This window comes from Falco peregrinus, chromosome 13, assembly GCF_023634155.1.
Source record: "Falco peregrinus isolate bFalPer1 chromosome 13, bFalPer1.pri, whole genome shotgun sequence".
Classification (NCBI taxonomy): Eukaryota; Metazoa; Chordata; class Aves; order Falconiformes; family Falconidae; genus Falco; species Falco peregrinus.
In genome coordinates this window covers 13,324,244-13,344,178 of record NC_073733.1, presented here as the reverse complement: position 1 = coordinate 13,344,178, position 19,935 = coordinate 13,324,244, and the positions used below count along the sequence as shown (strand labels likewise).

Genomic DNA, 19,935 nt, shown 5'->3' with positions numbered 1-19,935 from the left:
GGCTCAGGGCCGCGCCCCCGCCTCCCCCCCCGCGGCAGGCGGCAGCGCGCATGCGCGGCGAGCGGCGCGGAGTTTGAACTGCGGGCGGTTGGAGCTGGCGCCCGTGGCAGGTGGGGGCTGCGGCGGGACCCCCGGCTGGGCACTGCACCGGGGCGGTTTCTCCCGACGGGTTTGGGGCCCCTAAGCCGGGAGGGCCGCGGCTCCCTCCGCTCCCTCGGGTCTGCTGCGGGCGGCCGGAGGGCGCCGCTGTGGGGAGCTGGGGGGGGGGGGAGAGGGGCGTCCGTGCCCGCAGCGGCGTGGGAGCGCCTGGCACCGCGGAACCCGCGCGGCGGTGGGTTTGCTGGGCCAGCCTGCCCGGTAGTTGTGCGTTAAGGCCTCTCCCACACCAGGCCTTCCTGGCAGAGCCAGAAAAAAATCCACAACAAAACGGGTGGGGCCGGCGCCCGGGGAGCCGGTGCGAGAGCTGCGGCTGCAGCCCGCGCTGTGGTGACCCAGGGCTGCTGGCTCTGCCCTTCCTGAGCCGCCTGCCCCGATTCGGGGGGCAAGCGCCAAGATCCCAGAGCGTTCAGCGATTTCTGCAACCCTTACCTGTCAGTTCCAGCTCCTCTAACCGCACCGCAGTCGTTACCGGGAGTTTCTGCTGTTTTGTAGCATCTGTTATTCTTAGGCACCATCATGCAAAGCATTTTTGTGGGAGTTCCTATGTCTTCGGTGTTGCTTTTGAATGCTGAGGGGGTACGTTTCACCTGGAGTCAGTAAGTTTCATTTGTAAATGCAAATACACTGCGTGTGCTTCAGAGGAGGTCTTGACATAGCTATGCATAGATTTCTTCTTGGTATGCTGCACAGAGAAGTCAGTGACAAACAAACCTATAGGAAAATAGGGATGATTCTAACGTCCTAAGGAAGTGAGAGCTGAAGAGGGAGTGTGAATTGTGAATCGTTCTGGTTTACTGTGTCAGGAAAGCTGGGAAGCAAAAGATAGGCTCCAGCAATCCAGGAACATGCATGCATACTCAACCAAATCCTGGAGATTGTAGTAAAATTTCACATCTTGTGGGTGAAAAGTTGATATCTCCAACATATTGAGGAGAAAATTCTGCTTTTCATGGTTGTATTTCACTCGGAGCTAGGCGGTTTTGCAGTGTTGGTAGCTCTCATACTTGGAAGTGTACTAAAGTGTCATTTTTTTAGTCCTAGTTGATAGGTAGAAACACTGCAGAAGAAACCAATTTTTTTAAAGTAGGAAGATAAGTGCTGTTATGATCCTCTAAAATCCGTATGCTGCCTTGCAGGAAATCACGACCTGTTTCCTGATTACACTGGCATACACAGACAAGTAAATAAACTGATAATCCACAAAATAAGCTCAGAAGAAAACTGTTGACTGTGTTTTGTTAACTTTCTGGTTATGTTAATTTTTGGATAAAAATACTATACAAAATTTTATCAGGTAACTTTTAAATAAAAGGAGTGGAGTTTAATGTTGTTTGTGATTTTTTTTTTTTTCTTCCATTTTTTCGCGAAAGAAAGAATGGAGTTTTGATACACTGTTTATGCACCTTCTGAGTATTGTATGGTCTTTTTGGGAGCAGGCAACTCCAAATGTTTTCCTCAAGTTACTTTGTTACCTTATACAGTATCCCTCTACAGTCTGTTTGTCAGGAAAATAATTTTTTCTTTTCTTGCAGGGAACCAGCTCTCTGATGTTCTTCAGCTGTCGGAGGCTGATCTGCTTTCTTGCTGCTTTGTAATGAAGGATTGGAACCCACGTGACAAATGAGTAAAATTCTTCAGTCTCAGTTGGCAGTCTGAAAAGATGCAGCGAAGTCAGACTTCTAAGACCCCAAAGCAGCCTCTGCAAGTTCACCATAAACATCAAACCGATCTCTCTGCATGGCAAAAAGGAGGGAGAATTGACCCTGAAAAAAGTGTTCAGAATCATCAGTCTCCTAACGATCAGAAAAATGGCAGCAAGCAAGACTCTCTTGAGCAAGCTTTGAGCTTCTTTGAGAAAGGTAAGAGCAGTTTTAAGGTTAGGTACCTTGGACTGAAAAGGATAATAACTAAATTTTTAGTAACAATAACAATAAAATAATTTTACCTGCTGTTTTCTCTCTTTAATGCCTGAGCTTTGTAATAATTTTTTAATGCCTTAAAAAGTTTTCCCCTTTCTATTAATATATACAGAACCCAACAAAAAGGAATATATGTAAGGACCATGCAGAGAAGTTTAAAATGGTTAATTTTCAGTTCAGCTGTTTCATCCTTGTGTTTGTCAACTCTTTTTTTTTTTTTTTTTTTTCCCCCCCTAGTTCAAGATCGTGTTTCACTGAAAAAGGACCACGCTCTGCAGAAACACTTGACTACTGTGGAAAGCATTGCCTTGCAAAGAGGGTTACCCCCTGAAGGATTTGCTATATTGCTAAATGTGGCACTCAGTGGCAAATTTGGTAAAATGTTTATGTACTACTAGCATGTTTTCTGAGAACATCTTTTTCCCCTCTAGTCAAACCTGCTTGAGATAATGTGTTTACGGTGACTGTATTGTAGGTACTTATATGAAGCATAAAATCTTTCTGGAATGTTTCAGTGTAATTTCTGAGTTCATGCTAAAAATAACCTCAGTTCTTGCTACAGGGGAGTGATATCCAGAAAGACATTTCAGCTTGTTACAGATATTTTTTGAGAAGCTTATTTCCTTTGCTTGTAACTGCAGGTCTCTGATAGGCTTAAAGGGTGTCCTTAGCAGTCATTGTGTCTTTTTCCTTGTTGTAACTGTTTGTATAGGTTTCTTTGATCAAAATAATTGAACAAACACATAGTTGTGTTAGTGAGATTTGCTAAATTTAAAATGTCATCCTAACAATCAATTCAGCAGTGTCAGTGCAGCCATTATGCTGCTTTCTTAGAAGTGGTGGCCAACATTGGTGCTTCTAAATAATGAAATATTCAATAAAAATAAACCCCCCTAAACTTCCCCCTCCCTCCAACCCTAGAGGAGCACACAAGATTTGTTTCCCACTATGCAAGTCATTTAGTGCTGTACTTGATTTAAAATTACTAGCTTACCTCCAGAACATTTATCTGCTGATGTCTGACTGACAGTCATACAGACTTTTGCTGAAGGAACTGGTTGTTGAATATTACCAGAAATTTGTGTTACTTTTGGTTGTCTTGCCGATACTCGATATTCCGTTTTCTTTCTTTAAGTTGGGAAGAACTGTACCTCAAAAAAATTGAGAGATAGGTAAGTCCCTACTAGATTCTTGTGTGCTGTTAATTTAAGCAATGAAGCTTTGAATAATCTTGTCCAGAGGAAATTTTGACTGAAGCTGCAAAACCCTATTAAAGAACCTGGTACATGAGCACAGTCTTATTTAAAATTGTGTATTTTCCAGCTGATACACTGAATACTCATTTACTGAAGAGCCTGGTTCCAGCCTCAGTAATACCAGAAAATTCTGTGGTTTCATCTGTATCTTGGCTCTGTGTCGGCAAATGCTCAGGCAATGTCCAGGTAACTTAGTAAATGCTCACAGTAGTTATTGCTTCTGCACAGGGATGGTGAGGACAGATTATTTTCAGGAAGCAAAAATCCTGGAAATACTTACCTAACATACTGTCATTTAGAAAGGTTGGCAGACACCCCCATTGCTGGAATGGCAGTGGGAACTGAAGAATGCTTTTTTAAAGTGTGATTGGAAGTTTGCACAGTTCCTGCTTGCCTTACGTATCTGAATTCCTTAGGAATGGTTTCTCCACCAATATTTCTGTGAAATACTTCAGCTATGTGAGGCATTCTTCACCATCTTCAGCAAGGGTATCCCATAGGTTCTGTGTACTTTGGCCATGGCAGCAGGACTTGACTTAACATTAGCAAAACAGTCTTTTGTCTTCACATAGTCTCCCCAAAGTTTACATCATAGAATCATTTAGGTTGGAAAAAGACTTCTAAGATCAAGTCCAGCTGTTAACCTAACACTGCCAAGTCTACCACTAAACCATGTCCCTAAAGCACCGCATCTACGTGTCTTAAATACCTGCAGGTACAGTGCCTCAACCACTCCCTTGGGCAGTCTGTTCCAATGCTTGACCACCCTTTCCATGAAGAAATTTTTCCTAACATCCAGTCTCAACCTCCCCTTGTGGAATTTGAGGCTCTTTCCTCTTAATGAGTAGATAGCAAGTCCTATCACTTGCTACTTGGGAGAAGAGACTGATACCTGCCTTGCTACAACCTACTTTCAGGTAGTTGTAGAGGGCATAAGGTCTTCCATGAGCCTCCTTTTTCCCAGGCTATATTCCCCAAGTTCCCTCAGCTGCTTCTCATAAGATTTGTGCTCTAGGCCCTTCACCAGCTTTGTTGCCCTTCTTTGGATGTGCTCCAGTACCTCAATGTCTGTCTTGTGAGGGGCCCTCAGATCATATTTGATGGTTAGCACATACTCGGATCTCAGCTGCTTTTTCCATTCTGATACGGGTGTTTGTGCTTTTGGCAGACTTTCTTCCATAGCTAAATTATTCCTGTACTGCTCATCTGTAGCTATCTGGTGGTCCTTGAGAGTGGCGTGTAACCTTAATGGTTGTGTCTCTTAAATCAGCTAGTGATCGGTTGGTCTTGCTTTTGCCCATCATGATGTAATATGTCTTTTTTCTTGCCTGCAGCTGCTTTTTTTAAAATGGCTGATCACAATGTTTGACTTCATTGATCACAAGGAACAAATTTATGCCCTCTACGGTTTCTTCTTTTCCTTCCTGCAAGATGAGAAGATGGTAAGGATAGCTGAAGAATATGTGGAATCGACAAAATAAACCTAAATGTTCATTAGTATGCATATTAATACTCAAAGTAGTCTGGAGTAGCTGTTGGTTAGAGGCTATTTTCTGATGGCTGGAATTTTTTTTTTCATTTTGCATTCTAAGATTGCTGAGTAAAACTTAAATTCATAAACAGGGAAGTACTGTAGGGTTAATTTACTTTGTGCTGGGGTCTGGTTGTTTAAACATGTTTCCAAGCATTGTTAGCCTGCATCACAAACAGTGACAGGATATTCTGTCTAAATACCCAAGAGTAACTATGATGCTGGTGCAGTCTCTGGGATTGCCTTTTATATTGGACATCAGCAGGTGAAGTCTCCCACTCCTGGGGAGAAACTGATGTGCTGCATACCTCACGCTAAAAGAAAAACGTTTTATAGCAATATTTATTTAAAGGTGAAAAACTAAATGGTGTTCTAATGGATTGATTTGAGATATAGTTTAAATGAGAACAAGCAATCAGGAGATTTATGCTTTATGGCAACTATAAAATCCAGGTGCTCGAATATTAGAAGTGTTTGGATTCAGTTCATATTAAGATGGTCTTGGCAGTCATATGAGACAGAAATGAAATAGTTGATATTCTTTCAGTTTAGAATATTTTGTCGTTAAGACTTTTAAAGTTCCTTAAGTTTGAGTTTTATTTCTTGGAAAGATTTTAATAGTTTTATGTTTTTATTAGTTATAACCTTTTCATAAAACTGATTTAAGTTCTTACTCTTTAAAACAGTATTTTCAAGCATGATGGACCAATTGGAAAGCATGCTGGAGTTGGTGTGAAACTAATTTAAGACCCTTACAGTCTCAAGTGTAGTTAGAAGCTCTAATTATTTTGATTCAAAGGTGCCTTTCTGTTTGAAAATGTAATTGTACTTTTCACTGCTGGCTCCTGAGATATCTAGATTATGTTCCAAAAAACAATCAATATATGCAGTGAGCTCCAGTCTTACTATAGGGACTGTTCATAGTGCAGATATTTCTAAATAAAACTGACATATGTGACGTGAAAAACATGCTGTTTCCTGAGGGGGGAAGTAAGGTATACTCTGCCCTAACGGGGACACAGCGCAGCCAACTGAATGAAACAGTATTAACTTGTGAAGCCTGTATGTTGCTTTTAGTGTATCCTGGTTAGCAGTCTGCACATGCAGGATAGTTCATTGCTGCCTTTTCTTTGCAGTGCCCTTATGTCTGCCACCTGCTCTACCTGCTGACCAGGAAAGAAAATGGTGAGTCTATCCAATTATATGAGATGGAATACCATTTTATGTCTTATTCTTTTTGCTGGCGCTGCCTTTTCTTCCAATGGAGCTAATACAATGACTAGCCAATATATTGCTTTTGAGGCAAGGAAGCATGAGATGGTAGGTCAGTCTGATTTGTGTAAAGCTTTCTGATTTGGAAACCTGTCTATTAGCCTAGAAAGATTGATTGGTTCTGATTGCTTTGCTGTGACTTTCTATAATAAAAGTGATACTGCATTTTTGCTTGAATGTCTGATAGTGGTTTTTAAATCCATTATGTTCTTAATTGTATTTCCAGTCAAACCTTTTCGGATTAGGAGACTGCTTGACCTCCAAGCAAAAATGGTGAGTTTATTTTAGATCTTCCAGTGTTTGAACTGTGGTTAATAAGGCATTTTGTAAGACTGATGTCCTTACAGGACGGAGCAGCGTTGGCTAGTGTCTCAGGACAAGGTTAGACTTGGAATCGTAGGTTGTAGTCTTTGTAGCATCAAGCCTTGTCTATTTTGAATGTGCGTCCCTAATTCTCATTTGCGTTTTGCGAGCACATGCAATGGCATGCACAAAGCTATACATTTTATGGCTAGGTGTGGTAAAATCTCTGAATCAAGGGGCAGCTTAATTTATGTATTACCACTTTTAATTTTCTATTCCTCCTCCTTTTTCTAGTAGTAACAAAAGCGACTGAGAAATAGAAGATTGTAGAGGATCTTGTCCTGTTTTTTTGTAAGAAAACCTGTATGTCCTGGTTTTTGCTGGGATAGAGTTAATTTTCTTCTTAGTAGCTGGTGCAGTGCTGTGTTTTGGATTCAGTCTGAAAATAATGTTGATAACACACTGTTTTAGTTGTTGCTAAAGTAGCGGTTGCTCTAAGTCAAGGGCTTTTGAAATTTCCCATGCTCTGCCAGAGAGTAGGTGCACAAGAAGCTGGGAGGGAGCAGAGCCAGGACAGCTGACCCAAACTACCGAAAGGGACGTTCCGTACCATAGAATGACATACTCTGTATATAAACTGGGGGAGTTGGCCGGGAAGCACCCATCGCTGCTAGGAGACTGGCTGGGCATGGGTCAGTGGGTGGTGAGCAATTGTATTGTGCATCACTTATTTTTTGGTGGTTCCTGTCTGTCCCCCATCCCGTCGTCCCCCCCCCCCCCCACCTTGGGTTTTATTCCTCTCTCGCCCTCTCCTCTTCATTGTAATTATTGTTATTGCTACTGTTCCTATTTTATTTCAATTTTTAAACTGTTCTTATCTCAACCCATGTTTTTTACCTCCCACCCCCCCCAATTCTCTTCCTCATCCTGTTGGGGGAGAGAAGTGAGTGAGCAGCTGCGTGGTACTTGGTTGCTGGCTGGGCTTAAACCACAACACTATAACAGCGTGGTTTTGGAGCATTTAGACAGCTGAAGACTGTTGATTAAGTTCCTTTTTTATTAGTTTTGACTACAGCAAGTTCCTTCTTCAGTCCCCTTCCTGTGATACTTACACAGTTCCTGTCCTTCATTTCATTTGCAGTTGTTCATGTACGGTTACTTACTGACATGTAGCTTTAGAAAGCTTTTAGTAATCACTGGGGGTTTTTTTGCTTCTAGAATACAGTATTCCATTTGTATATTAAATACATCCCCCACATTTTTCCTCTTGTGCTGCTATTTTACAGGGAATGCAGTCTCATCTGCAGGCTCTACTATCACTTTACAAAATCTTCTGTCCTGAGCTGGTGACGATAACCCTTCCTGGGAAAGTGAAGGTAAGGAACTGGATTTAATCTATTTGGAACCAGTACTTACGCCAGTATTTGTACCAAGATTTCCACTTAAGCTGTACCATGATTTAGTGGTGAAGATTAATTCTATTTACTCTTTTCACTGGAAAAATCAGACTTAATGAGGATTCCTTGTGTTTTCTTTCCTCTTCAGCACAATGAGATGATTTGGAATGGAATGGTATCCACTTTTATCCTTACGAGGATTACTTTAATCCTCCTTTTGGTGTTTTTGCTGGTTTTGACTTGTTTGACACAAAGTTAAGTTCTTCAGGAAACCAGGTGTCTTATTTGGACAAGGCATTGTTCAAGTTGCTCACTTTAAGTACAAATAACAATGGAAGTCAGTAAGTAACTTCCCACTTGGGAAGTCTATGCCATAAGAAAGAGAAAAAAGTGGGGAAAAATATAGTAAGGTGATTTGTCAGAGCCTCAAGGTAACAGCAAAAAATTACTCTGCTTTTAGAGAGGCCTACATGTATGCTTAGCCCTTTGACCAAGTAGAACATATGTAGAAGAAACTGAATATATGTATCAGAAAATAGCAGCAAGACCTAAATTCTGCAACAAATTTTCTTTTGTTACTTCAATGGGATAGACTTAAGGTTTGTTTTGTTTTTTGACTTTTTTTAGAAGACAATTTATATGTAGACAAGTTGTGTTTCTATAAAAGAAAGCTTGTTTGATTTCAATCTGCTTATGTACTTTGCTGTATAAATTTATACTTAGCATTGTGCTGTCTGTTGGAGAATTTACAATTTTTGGCATGCACAGAAGTGAAATAACTAGCAACTAAAACCCAAGTACATCTTCAACTGTTTTTATGAATAAACTGTGTTGACTTGTATAATAGCTTGATTACCTAGACCCAAACCAATCTGAATACTTTTATGATGGTTTGGCACTTGATTGGGATTTAAAGGCTCATTGTAATTGAAGTGACAAAAAGTTTTGTGCAGAAAAGGTGTTGGGTTCATTTTTCCAGTTTTCTTTTTAGCGGTAGTATCTACATTAACTTGAGGACTTGATTACTCATGGAATCGTTCTGTTTGGTGGGTATCACTGATGCTGAATTTGGGAAACTTTCCTAGCAACTTGCAAAAGCATACCTTGGTCATGTTTTATTTCAATGTATACTTGAGGTTTAATCTATGAACTGATGATTGATCTCAATGAGGATTATAAATCAGAAGTGCTGGAGATTTCTTCTGAAGAAGGGGACACCAGAAGGAAATAAAAGCATAACTTGAATTGTAGTCATAAAAGGTAATGAAACTGAGGAGTGATGAGAGTTCCGTGCTGTGAAAACCTAGCCTCTTGGTCTGTCAAGCAGAGTTGAGTGTATTACACATACTGTGGTCATGTTTATTAGGCTAGAAACTGATCTTTCTGTTGCTTTGCTTTAGTTTGACGACTTGTATAGATATCTGATTTATGTTTTCAGACTTATTTCAAGAATTCAGAGGGCCCATGGAAAGCAGCAATCAACGCAGTAAGGCAAAGAAACAAACAGAACTCTCCAGTGCCCCGGCTGCTGTTCTTAGGCACAGTTCAACTTCGGTCACGAAAAAGGGTAGGTTATGGGCCTAAGATAGACCCTAGAAGGTGTCAAGTAGCTACTTTAATTATGAATATTGCCAAATACTGGGAGTCAGGCTTTATTTCAGCACTGGGAAGGGTGGAGTAGCTATATAGAAATGCAGCATTCCCATTATAATGAAAGCCTGGATACCTTTTTTGCAAAAACCAGGGTCTTTACAGGAATGCTGGTCACAAGCATACCTGATTGCATTGGAAACTGAGTCATTGCTATTCATTTCTGTTTCTTTTCTACAGAAATGGAATACCCAGTTGATTATACCTGCAAACAGTACAAACAAAAATGATTTAGAAGAGGACAGGGAAAAAAACCATGTTGATTTGTACAGGATGAATGAGTCCTTTCCAGTGGAGCAGCTACAGACCTTTCCTCAGCTCCTACAAAATATCCACCGTCTAGAGGTGAGTTTCAGGAAGGTCTTGGTAAGCTCACTGAATGTTTTCAGAGATCAAACTATATTCCTCTATGCCCTGCTTACATGTGAAGAGTATGTGGACTACCTAGTTCTAACAGAGCATCTAGTCCTACCTGAGGGTCACAACTCATCTGGACTTGGTCTTGTCACTGGTGTATATACTCCAATAACAACTGGAGATGGTCTTGTTACTGGTAAAAGGACTGGACAACTGATAGAATGAGATTCTCTAGCAACTTGCTGCTGTAAATATTAAATAACATTTTCTTGATTTCTCTTGCAGTTTCCTTCCCAGATGGGTTCAGTGCTAACAAACCCTTTATTGCTTCACTATATGAATTGCATCAAAGATGAATCTGTTTTCTTGAGGCTGTACTATTGGATGAGCCAGGTTCTTCAGGAAGGTAGGAGCTTGGTATTACTTTACCTCCCTACCATGCAAAGGATGTGTGAGGCTTGTCACCTTTCAACAATGGTACTGTGCTATTCAGTTTTATAGTGATAATCACATAGGCTTATAACAACTGGAGGAAAACTGGATTTTGTTTCTGATTGTTATTCTTGCTGTGTTCATATTCAAATACAGTATGCTTTCTGATTTAGAATGCACCTGGTGTGTGGCTGATAATTACCAACATGAAGAAGAATTCAAGGACTTCCTGGAGACTGTCTACAAAACAGAGTGCTTTTTGCAGGTAAGTGCCCGTTTTGTGTAAGCCAAGGATTTCACAGTCTTGTCGTAACATACTTTTGGGACTTACCTGTTTCCTGTAGTATCTCTGAGAAGTGACATTGTCTCAATTAATAAAAATACATATTCTTAGAGTAGGTCGATTTTTCTGGAGATGGTCTTGTTTTCTGCAGGAAAAATAATTTGAGAATGATAATTTGAATGTCCTGGTGAACTGTATGGCAGGAAGGAGGTGTAAGCCCCTTTTCCAGGGTGAAGTGAGGCTGGCAAGGTGCAGGCATATAAGATGAATTTTTGAACGTTCATCCTCTGCTTTGTAGGAGGGATTTTCTTCCTGTGAAGAGTTCCTGTATAGGAGCCTTCCTCTCTGGGACGGCTTCTCCTGCCGATCACAATTCCTCAGGCTTGTGAGTTGGATCCCCCTTAACAGTTTCTCTGGTATGTGTTGTACATCCTTTGGGTGAGGCTGGACAGTGTCTGATCTTGGGGGATAAAATTTGTGCACAGATTATCATACTGGTTTCTCATTTGTTTCAGAAATGAAGTCACATCTCTATGATCCTCTAGCACAGCTCTTTTTCACATCATCTCTTTACTTTAAGGTAACTTAAGTGAATACAGTGGCTGTTTATTCTAGTTGATATTGCTGTCTGCACTTATGTCAGGTGTAGCAGTCTGAGGCATTGTATAGGGGACTTCTTTTGGGGAAGTCTGTGCCCAAATAAGGGTAAAATATATACTTACAATGTAACTTCTTCAGGAATTTGAGTGCCTTTGAGATTTTCTTTTTTGACTGGAATTAAACTAGGGCACTGGAAATAAAAAGGGCTGATAGTACGCAAGACAATAGCTGGTTTGGTTTATTGCAATTTTAACTCAGTATTTGAAACTCACATTCTCCAAGAAAAGCTACGTAATGCATACGAAACTCTTGGTATCATTCCTTGTATATGTCAATTCTCATGGCATTTTTTATTTAGTGTAATTCACTTATATAAATTGCTGTCAGCCTGTTTTCTTTTTTGTCTCTTGCAGTGCAGTGTTCTTGAGAGCCTCAAAGAGCTGTTGTGTAACTGGTTAAATTGGCATGTGATTCATCTGAATTCAGAGTCTGGCTTTCAAGTCCATTCTTTGTAAGTTTGTCTGAAATAAGTGCGATACAGTGCTCTGTACATTGTTCACTAGTGTATTTATATATATGTTCTACCCCTACTATCTAGCATAAAGACTGACTTAGCATAAACATGACAGCATTATTAACCTTCTATATTGTAAACTACCTTGTCAATCCTGTTTGTTCTTTTTTAAGAAGTGTTTCTGTTGACATTGAAAACTGAAATGTCCAGAGGTCAAAATCCTTGTAACACTAGCAGCTGACATGTTTATAATATTGGTAACAATGTGTTAGTGGGTATACTGAAGAGCAAATGCATGTTGCTGAATGCCTGGTGCAGCAAAAGGATAATCTTCAGTTTCTTTTTTACCATTCTTTACCGTTTGCAAAGAGGTGCGTATACTAACACTGCATCATGCCATTGCTGCAGGAATACCACTCTTTCTGGACTAGTGAACACAGTGGCTGAACTTGTCCACTTTGTCGGATGGATCTCTACTGTTGCGTTGCGTTTGGAAAATAATACTACTTTCTTGCTGTACTTCATCTTGGATTTCTATGAGACCGTATGTATCCTATTCATTTTGACTTTCAAAATCCCAGTACTCTAAAGACTGTTAGCACTTTTACAGCTAGAGCATGAAAACACCTTCCTCACTATAATTTACAGAACTTTGTGGTTAAATGCAAGAATGTTCCCAATACTTGGTAGATCTACAGGTGATTGCTGCTGCATCCATAGGCAGAACAGAATACACTGCTGGAAAGTGGCTAGTCTTAAGTTAGAGGTGAACTATGAAAGGGAAGTAACAATATGGCATAACAAGTTTAAAGCTAATTTATAGAAAAGAGCAACGTTCAGTTCAATTTCAAACAACATATCCTGATATTTTTTTCTTAAATGTTCCCTTAAAAATTGAAGTTTTTTCAGTTTGTCCTATAGACAAACTAAGAAGCATAAAATAGGCTTATGCCTATTCTCTAGCTTCCTCGCATCCTCTCTGTAGATGTGCTTACTGCCATGTGAACTCCAGCCATGCAGCTGTTGCTTCTACAATTTGAATAAAATTGTGATGAGTAGAAAAAACGATAGTTCTGGGATCTACTTGTGACTAAAATGTCCATTAAAAATGCACAAAACTAATGGGCAACAGCACTTGTTATAAGGCTGTGTTTAAAATAAATGAATATTCATTTTTATGGAAATATACAGGGAATCATGCACCCTTGGATATATGATTATTGGTGTTCTAGCAGACAACTAGGATTTTAATTTTTTCTTGACATTTTGCTTATGTATTCAGAACTCCCAGAGATTTCTAAAATCATGCAGCTGAGATATTAAGTACAAAGTCTAGTTTTCTGAAAATATCAGTAATTCAGTTAAATTACAAATATCTGCCTATGCCTTACATGGTATAGCTGTACTGAGGGCAGGAGGAAAGGTGAAGGTCTGGCAAACAATCTGGTGAAAAATCTGTTAGGAGGATAAGGGAAGGAGTCTTAAAACAGTTGTGCCTAATCTAACAAAATGTAAAAAGTGTCCATCTTTGGGATGGCGGGCTGTCACAGATTAATTGTTATGGTCTGAATGGTAGTAACTAGATAGGCATGTTCTTAGAACACTATTTGTCTGAGAATGATGCATACCTTTGGGAAAAATTACTGTGGCTAAGCTATAGAGGACGTAATGTGTTAAGTTACAGCAATCGCTTTCAGTGTCGTCATAGCTGAAGATCTTGTAAAGTCTGCAGAAATTATTTTAAAATGTCTTTTTTACTTGAAACTCAACCTTAAATTCTAAACATAAGTCTGATGATAAACCCATGTTTTATGGCCATATCGTCTTTTCTTAGAACAAAGCTTCATTGCGTGTTCATGCAATTCCAGCAAGGTCAAATAGAAAGATTTAATTTCCCAACTGGAAGAGATGTACGGTGTGTTTGGCTTGCTGGTATTAGCAAACCAGGTTAGGAATAAGGTCAGGTTTAAGTGCAATCCCAGCTAGGTCAGGTTTAAGTGCAATCCCAGCTATATATATTTCAGAATGATCCAAAAGATCAGAAAAAAAAAAAAAAAATGGCTGCTACTTTTTTACTTGGATCCTGGGTAGTTTTGTCTCTGCAAGTAACAGTGTCAAAACATATGGCATACCTAAATGGTTGAAGCAGAGACTGAGACATATTCACCAGTGTGTGTCTCATACTGAGAAGAAAACAAAGGGAATTGCTTCACCCTGGCCTTCCCTCCTAGGTGAAGTTGATAGCGCTGGCTGGAACGCAGTGTCATGCTGTCTTTTGCTCTTAGATGCTTTGGGATTTGTTAATGGCTGTAGTAATCTGCCTGGATTTGCTTCATTCCTGTAGGTGTGTGACATGTATCTGGGGTACAATCTGCCTTTGTTGATAATGCCTCCTGCTGGAATTTTCTATCCAGCTCTTCTCAGCATGGATTCTGTCAGCTTGAATCAGCTCTGCTACATTATGTACAGGTACTACAAATGGTGTGAGCTGTAGGGACTCCTTGTCTTCTCTTTCAGTCTGTTGGAAATAAAATTACTTTGTTGTAAAATCTGAAATTACTTTTTCTTACCATGCAAGGCAAAGGTGAAAGTTCCAATTGTGTCCAGCTTTCATGATACAGGATTTTATAGCTGTAGTTCCTACTCTTTTTTTTTTTGTCTGTTATCCAAAATAGCAGGATTGTGACCTCTTTCCTAGTATTATTTCCATATCTTTCATATGTGAAGAAAGGAGTTCCCATATTGCTTTGAGACAACTTAAGTCAGCCAGCTGGAATCACTAGTAGTTACTATACAGCTTCTCGCTCCTGTGCTTTGACCACTAAACCTGATCTTTTCCTTACAAATTCTGTAATGTGTGCTGATTAGGAAGTAATTCTGCCACCTCCAAACCCTGGGAATTTGGGATTGCCTTATGTTGTCTGCAGGTCCAAACACCAGCAGTGTTTAGCGCTCTGTAGGATCCACCAACATGGCTGCTGTGCTTGGCCTTGTTGTTTCCAGTGGTTGCATCTGAGAAGAAGAGTAGCCAATTGCTGACAGCTGGCACAGGGCTCTCCATGTGGCTTTTTCTCAAGGAGTCTGCAGGGTAATTAACATGACAGGATGATCTCTGGGAAATAAGAGGAGCTAGTGCTTATTATATAGAACAACTGTCAAGTTGCATTACTTCCAGTGGCTTCTGTTCCTCTGCTTAGTGAATGAAAATGTCCCTTCTTAAAAATACGCTGCATTTTTCTGCTGATTTTTAAGGCTGTATGTTAATTCTTGCATATATTATCTTTATGAAGGTGACTGTCCCAGGCAAACCAGGGATGTTTCAATCATTTAAGAGATTAGTATTATGGGATGTCTCCCTACTCTGTCTGGAAAGGGTGGGTCCATGCCAAATTGATAAAATCACTTTCACTTATTTTTTCATATGTGTCTCTTTTTTTACCAGTAAAGATTGGTAATCTCTCTTGTGGAGGAAATAAGCTTTCTTAATACATTCCTCCCAGCTTTTTTCAACACTGGTAGGTAGTAAAAATTTGCTAACTTTCTGGTTTTGTTTGTTTTTTCAGGTATCGAACCAACTTGGTGGCTGCAAAAGAAAATGAGCTGAGTAAACAGGTATTGTGGACAAACCTACTATGTGCTAGAATGAACCTTAGCAAGGAAGCTGGGCTGAATGCTGATGGCATCCTTTTAAGGACTGGGGGAAGTACACAACTGCTTTGAGGATGCTATTTATTAATTTGTGTTCTTGTCCCTCAGAAAATACTGCAATTCAAGTTCAGCAGGCAGACATACCAAGAGTACAACCAGTATGTCATAGCTATGGTGGGTTGTCTGTGGACATCCAGTGTATTCCAGAAGGATGTTCATCCTCGAGGTCTTCGTATGGATGATGAACTGCTGAAGAAAACTGCAGTGCAGGAATTCAAAACCAGCTTTAACATTGTCTACCATCCAGCCCTGATGGGCTATGCTATCCACTTCCTGCAGCAGGTAATGGTGTAGGTCAGCAACTGGGCTTTTGGCAGCACCAGATGTACTGTCTTGACAGTTTCTCTAAAGAAGTGTTTCTCAGTCTACTGGCTGACTTGTAGTCAACTGAGCTTTCAAAAGCTGTTATGGCATTCTGTGTTTTTGTCAGATCAGTGGCACAATTTGAATAGTCTGTTTGCATGGTATGAAAGCATGAATGTGACAGTTTTAGATCTGAATTTGTGCTTATGATAATTTTGAGGATAGAACTAAAATAGCTAAATAAAGAAATAAATAATTCAGTATAAGCGTCCCGGTACTGTCCTGCCCCACAAAATATGGAGCATGACCTAAACATTTAAATTCCAGGAAGTCAAGAAAGAGGTAGTTGAATTGTATTCAAGTGCACGCAGTAGAACTTTTTAGCAGTGCTTTCTGGTTCTTGCAGTAGCTTTTGAGAATGGCTTATTAAACAAGAAATACAAGTAACTACTTCAAGTACAGAAGTGAGATGATATGGTACTGTCTTGTATTGTCTGATACAAGCTCTGCTAGTAGCAGTTGTGAATTCCAGGTGTCATCATGTGTCCAATGCAGTTACTGAATAGTGGAGGGAGCAGCTTGCCAGAGTTGTTTCAAGATGTGCATGCTGCTCTGAGAAATCAGGTCTTGTAGGCTATCCAAAGGGTGCACAAAGATACCATTTTGTTGAGGAACACTGGCATGCTGAAGGTGTGCGTAGGTGTGATTCCTGAAATGAAGCAAGGGAAACTTAAGGTTAAAGTTGAAGCAAAGAATGCTCGTTAGGAACACTTCACAAATTTGCCTTCATTTATATACTCAGTGTCCTGAACATAGGTAGTTTGTCTCTTACTTCTGATTAAACTAAAGTTTTGTCTTCCCCAGAGGAGACTATTTTATTTTTGTTCTATACAACTTCTTTTCCTTGGTGTCTCTGCTGTTGTAGCAGAAGTTTTTCATGTCTCTTGTCTAATCCTTTCTGTTCTGTGGTTTCTTGTAGCTTTTGTAAGTTAAAAAAGAAAACAAAACCAAAGCAAAAACCACAGCAAAACATACCCAAACCAACCAACCAAAAAAACCCAAACCTTTCCAAAACTTTCTGATGGAGAACTTTTGCATTCTTCCTACTTCAGAACCAAGAAAGAGGTATTGCTTAGCAACTATCACAGATCTGTCTCAAGACAGGAAAAACTATTTAGCTGCAGTGCCATCTTTTCTTAGATACTGTGCTGAGCACCAGAGGGCACTGCTCTGCAGCACACTCGGAGAACACAAGCAATAATCTAATGTCAGTAGATTCTCTCCTCTTGCTCTTTCTCATTGTTGGGAATTATCTATCTAATGTTTTGAGGGGGTGGCTTTTACACTGTAGAGAGACAATGGTTAAAGATACCTATAAATAGTCTCTGTTGCTATCCAGTAATGCTGCAGCACAGGGCAAGAGGGTCTCCATATTGTTAACCACTTGTGGGCACGCTGATGGTGGAAGCCCATTCTGAAGCATGATTAAAAATTTCCCTGAAGTTCTTTACATACTTGCAATCCTCAGTTTAGGAGGGGGCTAAGCAGAGGCCCGACAACTCTGGACGTACTTTTTATCTGATTTGATACTATTTTTATTCCCTCTCCTTAAGGCTTGGCCAGATGATACCACCTTCAACTTCAGTTTAATTAAGGTAAGATTTTTCTTGGTTTAGTGAAGCAAAACCAGGCAATTTTCAAGGCATCACCATTAGTGTTGGAATGAAGGCTTTAATATCCATGTTCATTTGGTTCCTGACATGTTCACTGTTGATCCAGTAGACTTTGCTCATTTTAGAACTGGGATTTATAAACATCTTAATATTAAATAAAAGTTCATGATTTGTCATGTTCAGGCTAAGAATGTGTAATACATAAGCAAAAAGTTTGGACATTTGGGAACAGACTAGGATGGATGTTGTCAAACCGGAAGACGATATTTGCAGACCTTTTCAGACTGGCTTAAGAGACAGACAACGCTATGTTCTGCACATCTGACTATTCTTTCTGGTTTTGTAGGGAAAGAAGTGGAACTGGTATCTGGAATATCTCTATGCGCAAGGTTTAAAAGGCTTGAAGGTCTTTATTGAAAGCAGCATCAATCGTGTTTCCCAGGCCTCTCACAGTAAAGCAGGGAGTGTGAAAGTGTGACCCTGGGACTTGCTGGAGCCTTTTAACTTCTGGAACAAGAAGAGTATATAGTGAACTGTGTCACTAATTGCTCTGTTTCTTTCCTCTGGGAAAGAATGAATTCCCCTTGTCTGCATTTTTGTACTGACATCTATTTTAGGGAAGCAAAGACACCGAAGGAATGCTTAGGTTGGCTTGGTTCACTGACACTGAACTCCCTCTTTTCCTTGCTGAACTTCTCTGATCTGAAGCTGCTGACCTCATCCACATTTTTTCATCTTCATTTTTCTTTGTTGGTGTATCTGCTCCGATTAAGAAACAGACATCTTCCATCTCAAAACTGCAATGAACCATGTTGCTTCATTTATAAGTAATGTTGATCCCTGACCTGCTTTGCATTCCTTGACAGTAGATTATGAGAAACAATCAGATTTTCTGGGATACCATATATATACCGGATTGGAGCACTAAAAGTTTCCCAGTTGCCTGTGTATATACTGGCTTTTAACAGACTGGCTTTGACCAAACTGACCTTTCTGAACTTCACTTCCATTGTGAAGCTTCCCAAAGATCTTTTTGCTAATGTACTTAAAATGTTCTTCTAACGCAGCTGGAAAATTTGGTGCTCAGTTGATGGCTTAGCAACGATTTGAGCATTTGAACAATGTTGCCTCTAGCTCATCGTTTTCTATTAAGTGCAAATGTAGCTTTCCTTTTCATGTTTTTAGTTCTGTACATGTTGTATATGTGTGCATATATATAATTTATATTCTGTAAAATGTTTCCAACATGCCATTTTATTTGAACACTGAGTAGAAGTTCAGAGAAGCTGAACTTGGGTCTCATATTTCACTGTTGTAAAATGGAATTGTAACCACTTGAAAGATGGGTCAGATTACATTGAATTTTGCATTGCGAATCTGTACTTTGGCCTAGTAAAGGGATCAGTCCTGAGAGTGACTCCAGAGCCACTAAGGATGTGTTTGGTTTCTTCATCCTCTTAAAATCAGACTGGCTCTAGGTTGAGTACCTTACTTGGCTCAAATAGATGATCTGGTTAATATGCATATTATATTCTCTCAAGAGAATAAGGAAATTTTTCAATAAAGACTGAACGAGAAATTTGCGAGATCCACTTAGACGAAATATCGCCCTTTCTTATTTGACTGTATTATTTCAGCTACTGTAAGTGCTGCTTGCTCACTTCTGTCAAGAGAAAGATCTTAAAAAATCGTGATTGTATTTTCAACGGGGGAAGCTCCACAAATTACAAATTCCTCTAAGTGGATATGTTTCAAGATGTGGCCCTAACATATGATCAGTTATCTCCTTTAAAGGCTGGTACTGTTGTTTTGGACCAGCTCAGCTTGTTGGCTGAGGACTATCTCACCATCACTGGCTGGCAGTTCCTATTAATAGTGTTGCCTATTGTTAGACTCCTTAAAGGACTCCTAAGGACCCAAGAAGGAGAGCTCGGTAGCTCCTATTTTTCTATGAAGCTACTTCCAGGAAGGTATTGGAAATGCTGGCACTTAAGCTGGAAAGCCTGCATACTGCGTTCCTTAAGGATCCTTAGCATTTGTCCTTACACCATACAGTTGTCAGGTGTTGACCAGACTTGTACTTCCATATTGCTGCACTGTGGTTCTGTATAGGAACAGGGTGGAGGGATTGACAGCCTTAGGAAAACATGAGGTGGAGACATGGACCCAGTTATAATCTGTGTATGGTAGGCTCAGTCAGTGGGGAAAGGAGCGCAAATACATCTCAAAAGCATTAAGTTCTAGCCAGGAAGAGGGTTCACATTACCTGGATGCTGTTTGGAGTTCCTACGCAAGGAGTGGAACTGTAGCATTCCTGTCAGACTGGAAGGTGCTGCCAGAGGCTTCATTTCAATTGTGAAAGGTGCCTAGATTCTTAAGATTGTGTGTGATTTATGTAAATGTTTTTCAAGAGGCTTACAGCAGAATCCTTTAGGGTATACTGAATATTGCATGGTTATTGGTCCCTTGAGGCTGGTGTTTGGCTGAGAAAACTCAGGGTCATGTTATAAAAGACTGTTGTTGCAGCATCACAGGTCTTTTATTATACCCTGTGTTACAAAAGTCTTTAAACAAATTG

At 40.0% G+C, this 19,935-nt stretch overlaps 1 protein-coding gene across 1 annotated transcript; it reads left to right on the top strand.

Annotated features, from left to right (window-relative positions):
- The first annotated feature begins 5 nt into the window (after positions 1–5).
- CENPI (centromere protein I) lies at positions 6–18,949 on the top strand. The gene is made up of 21 exons (XM_055818344.1): positions 6–110; positions 1,692–2,018; positions 2,316–2,453; positions 3,402–3,520; positions 4,669–4,776; positions 6,002–6,050; positions 6,364–6,410; positions 7,727–7,816; positions 9,276–9,404; positions 9,668–9,832; positions 10,130–10,250; positions 10,450–10,541; positions 10,858–10,975; positions 11,075–11,139; positions 11,573–11,670; positions 12,082–12,217; positions 14,018–14,142; positions 15,237–15,285; positions 15,430–15,663; positions 17,298–17,339; positions 17,704–18,949. Exons 2-21 carry the CDS (start codon positions 1,820–1,822, stop codon positions 17,833–17,835), a joined length of 2,256 nt encoding a protein of 751 aa, XP_055674319.1. The 5' UTR covers positions 6–110; positions 1,692–1,819; the 3' UTR covers positions 17,836–18,949.
- The last annotated feature ends 986 nt before the right edge of the window (positions 18,950–19,935 follow it).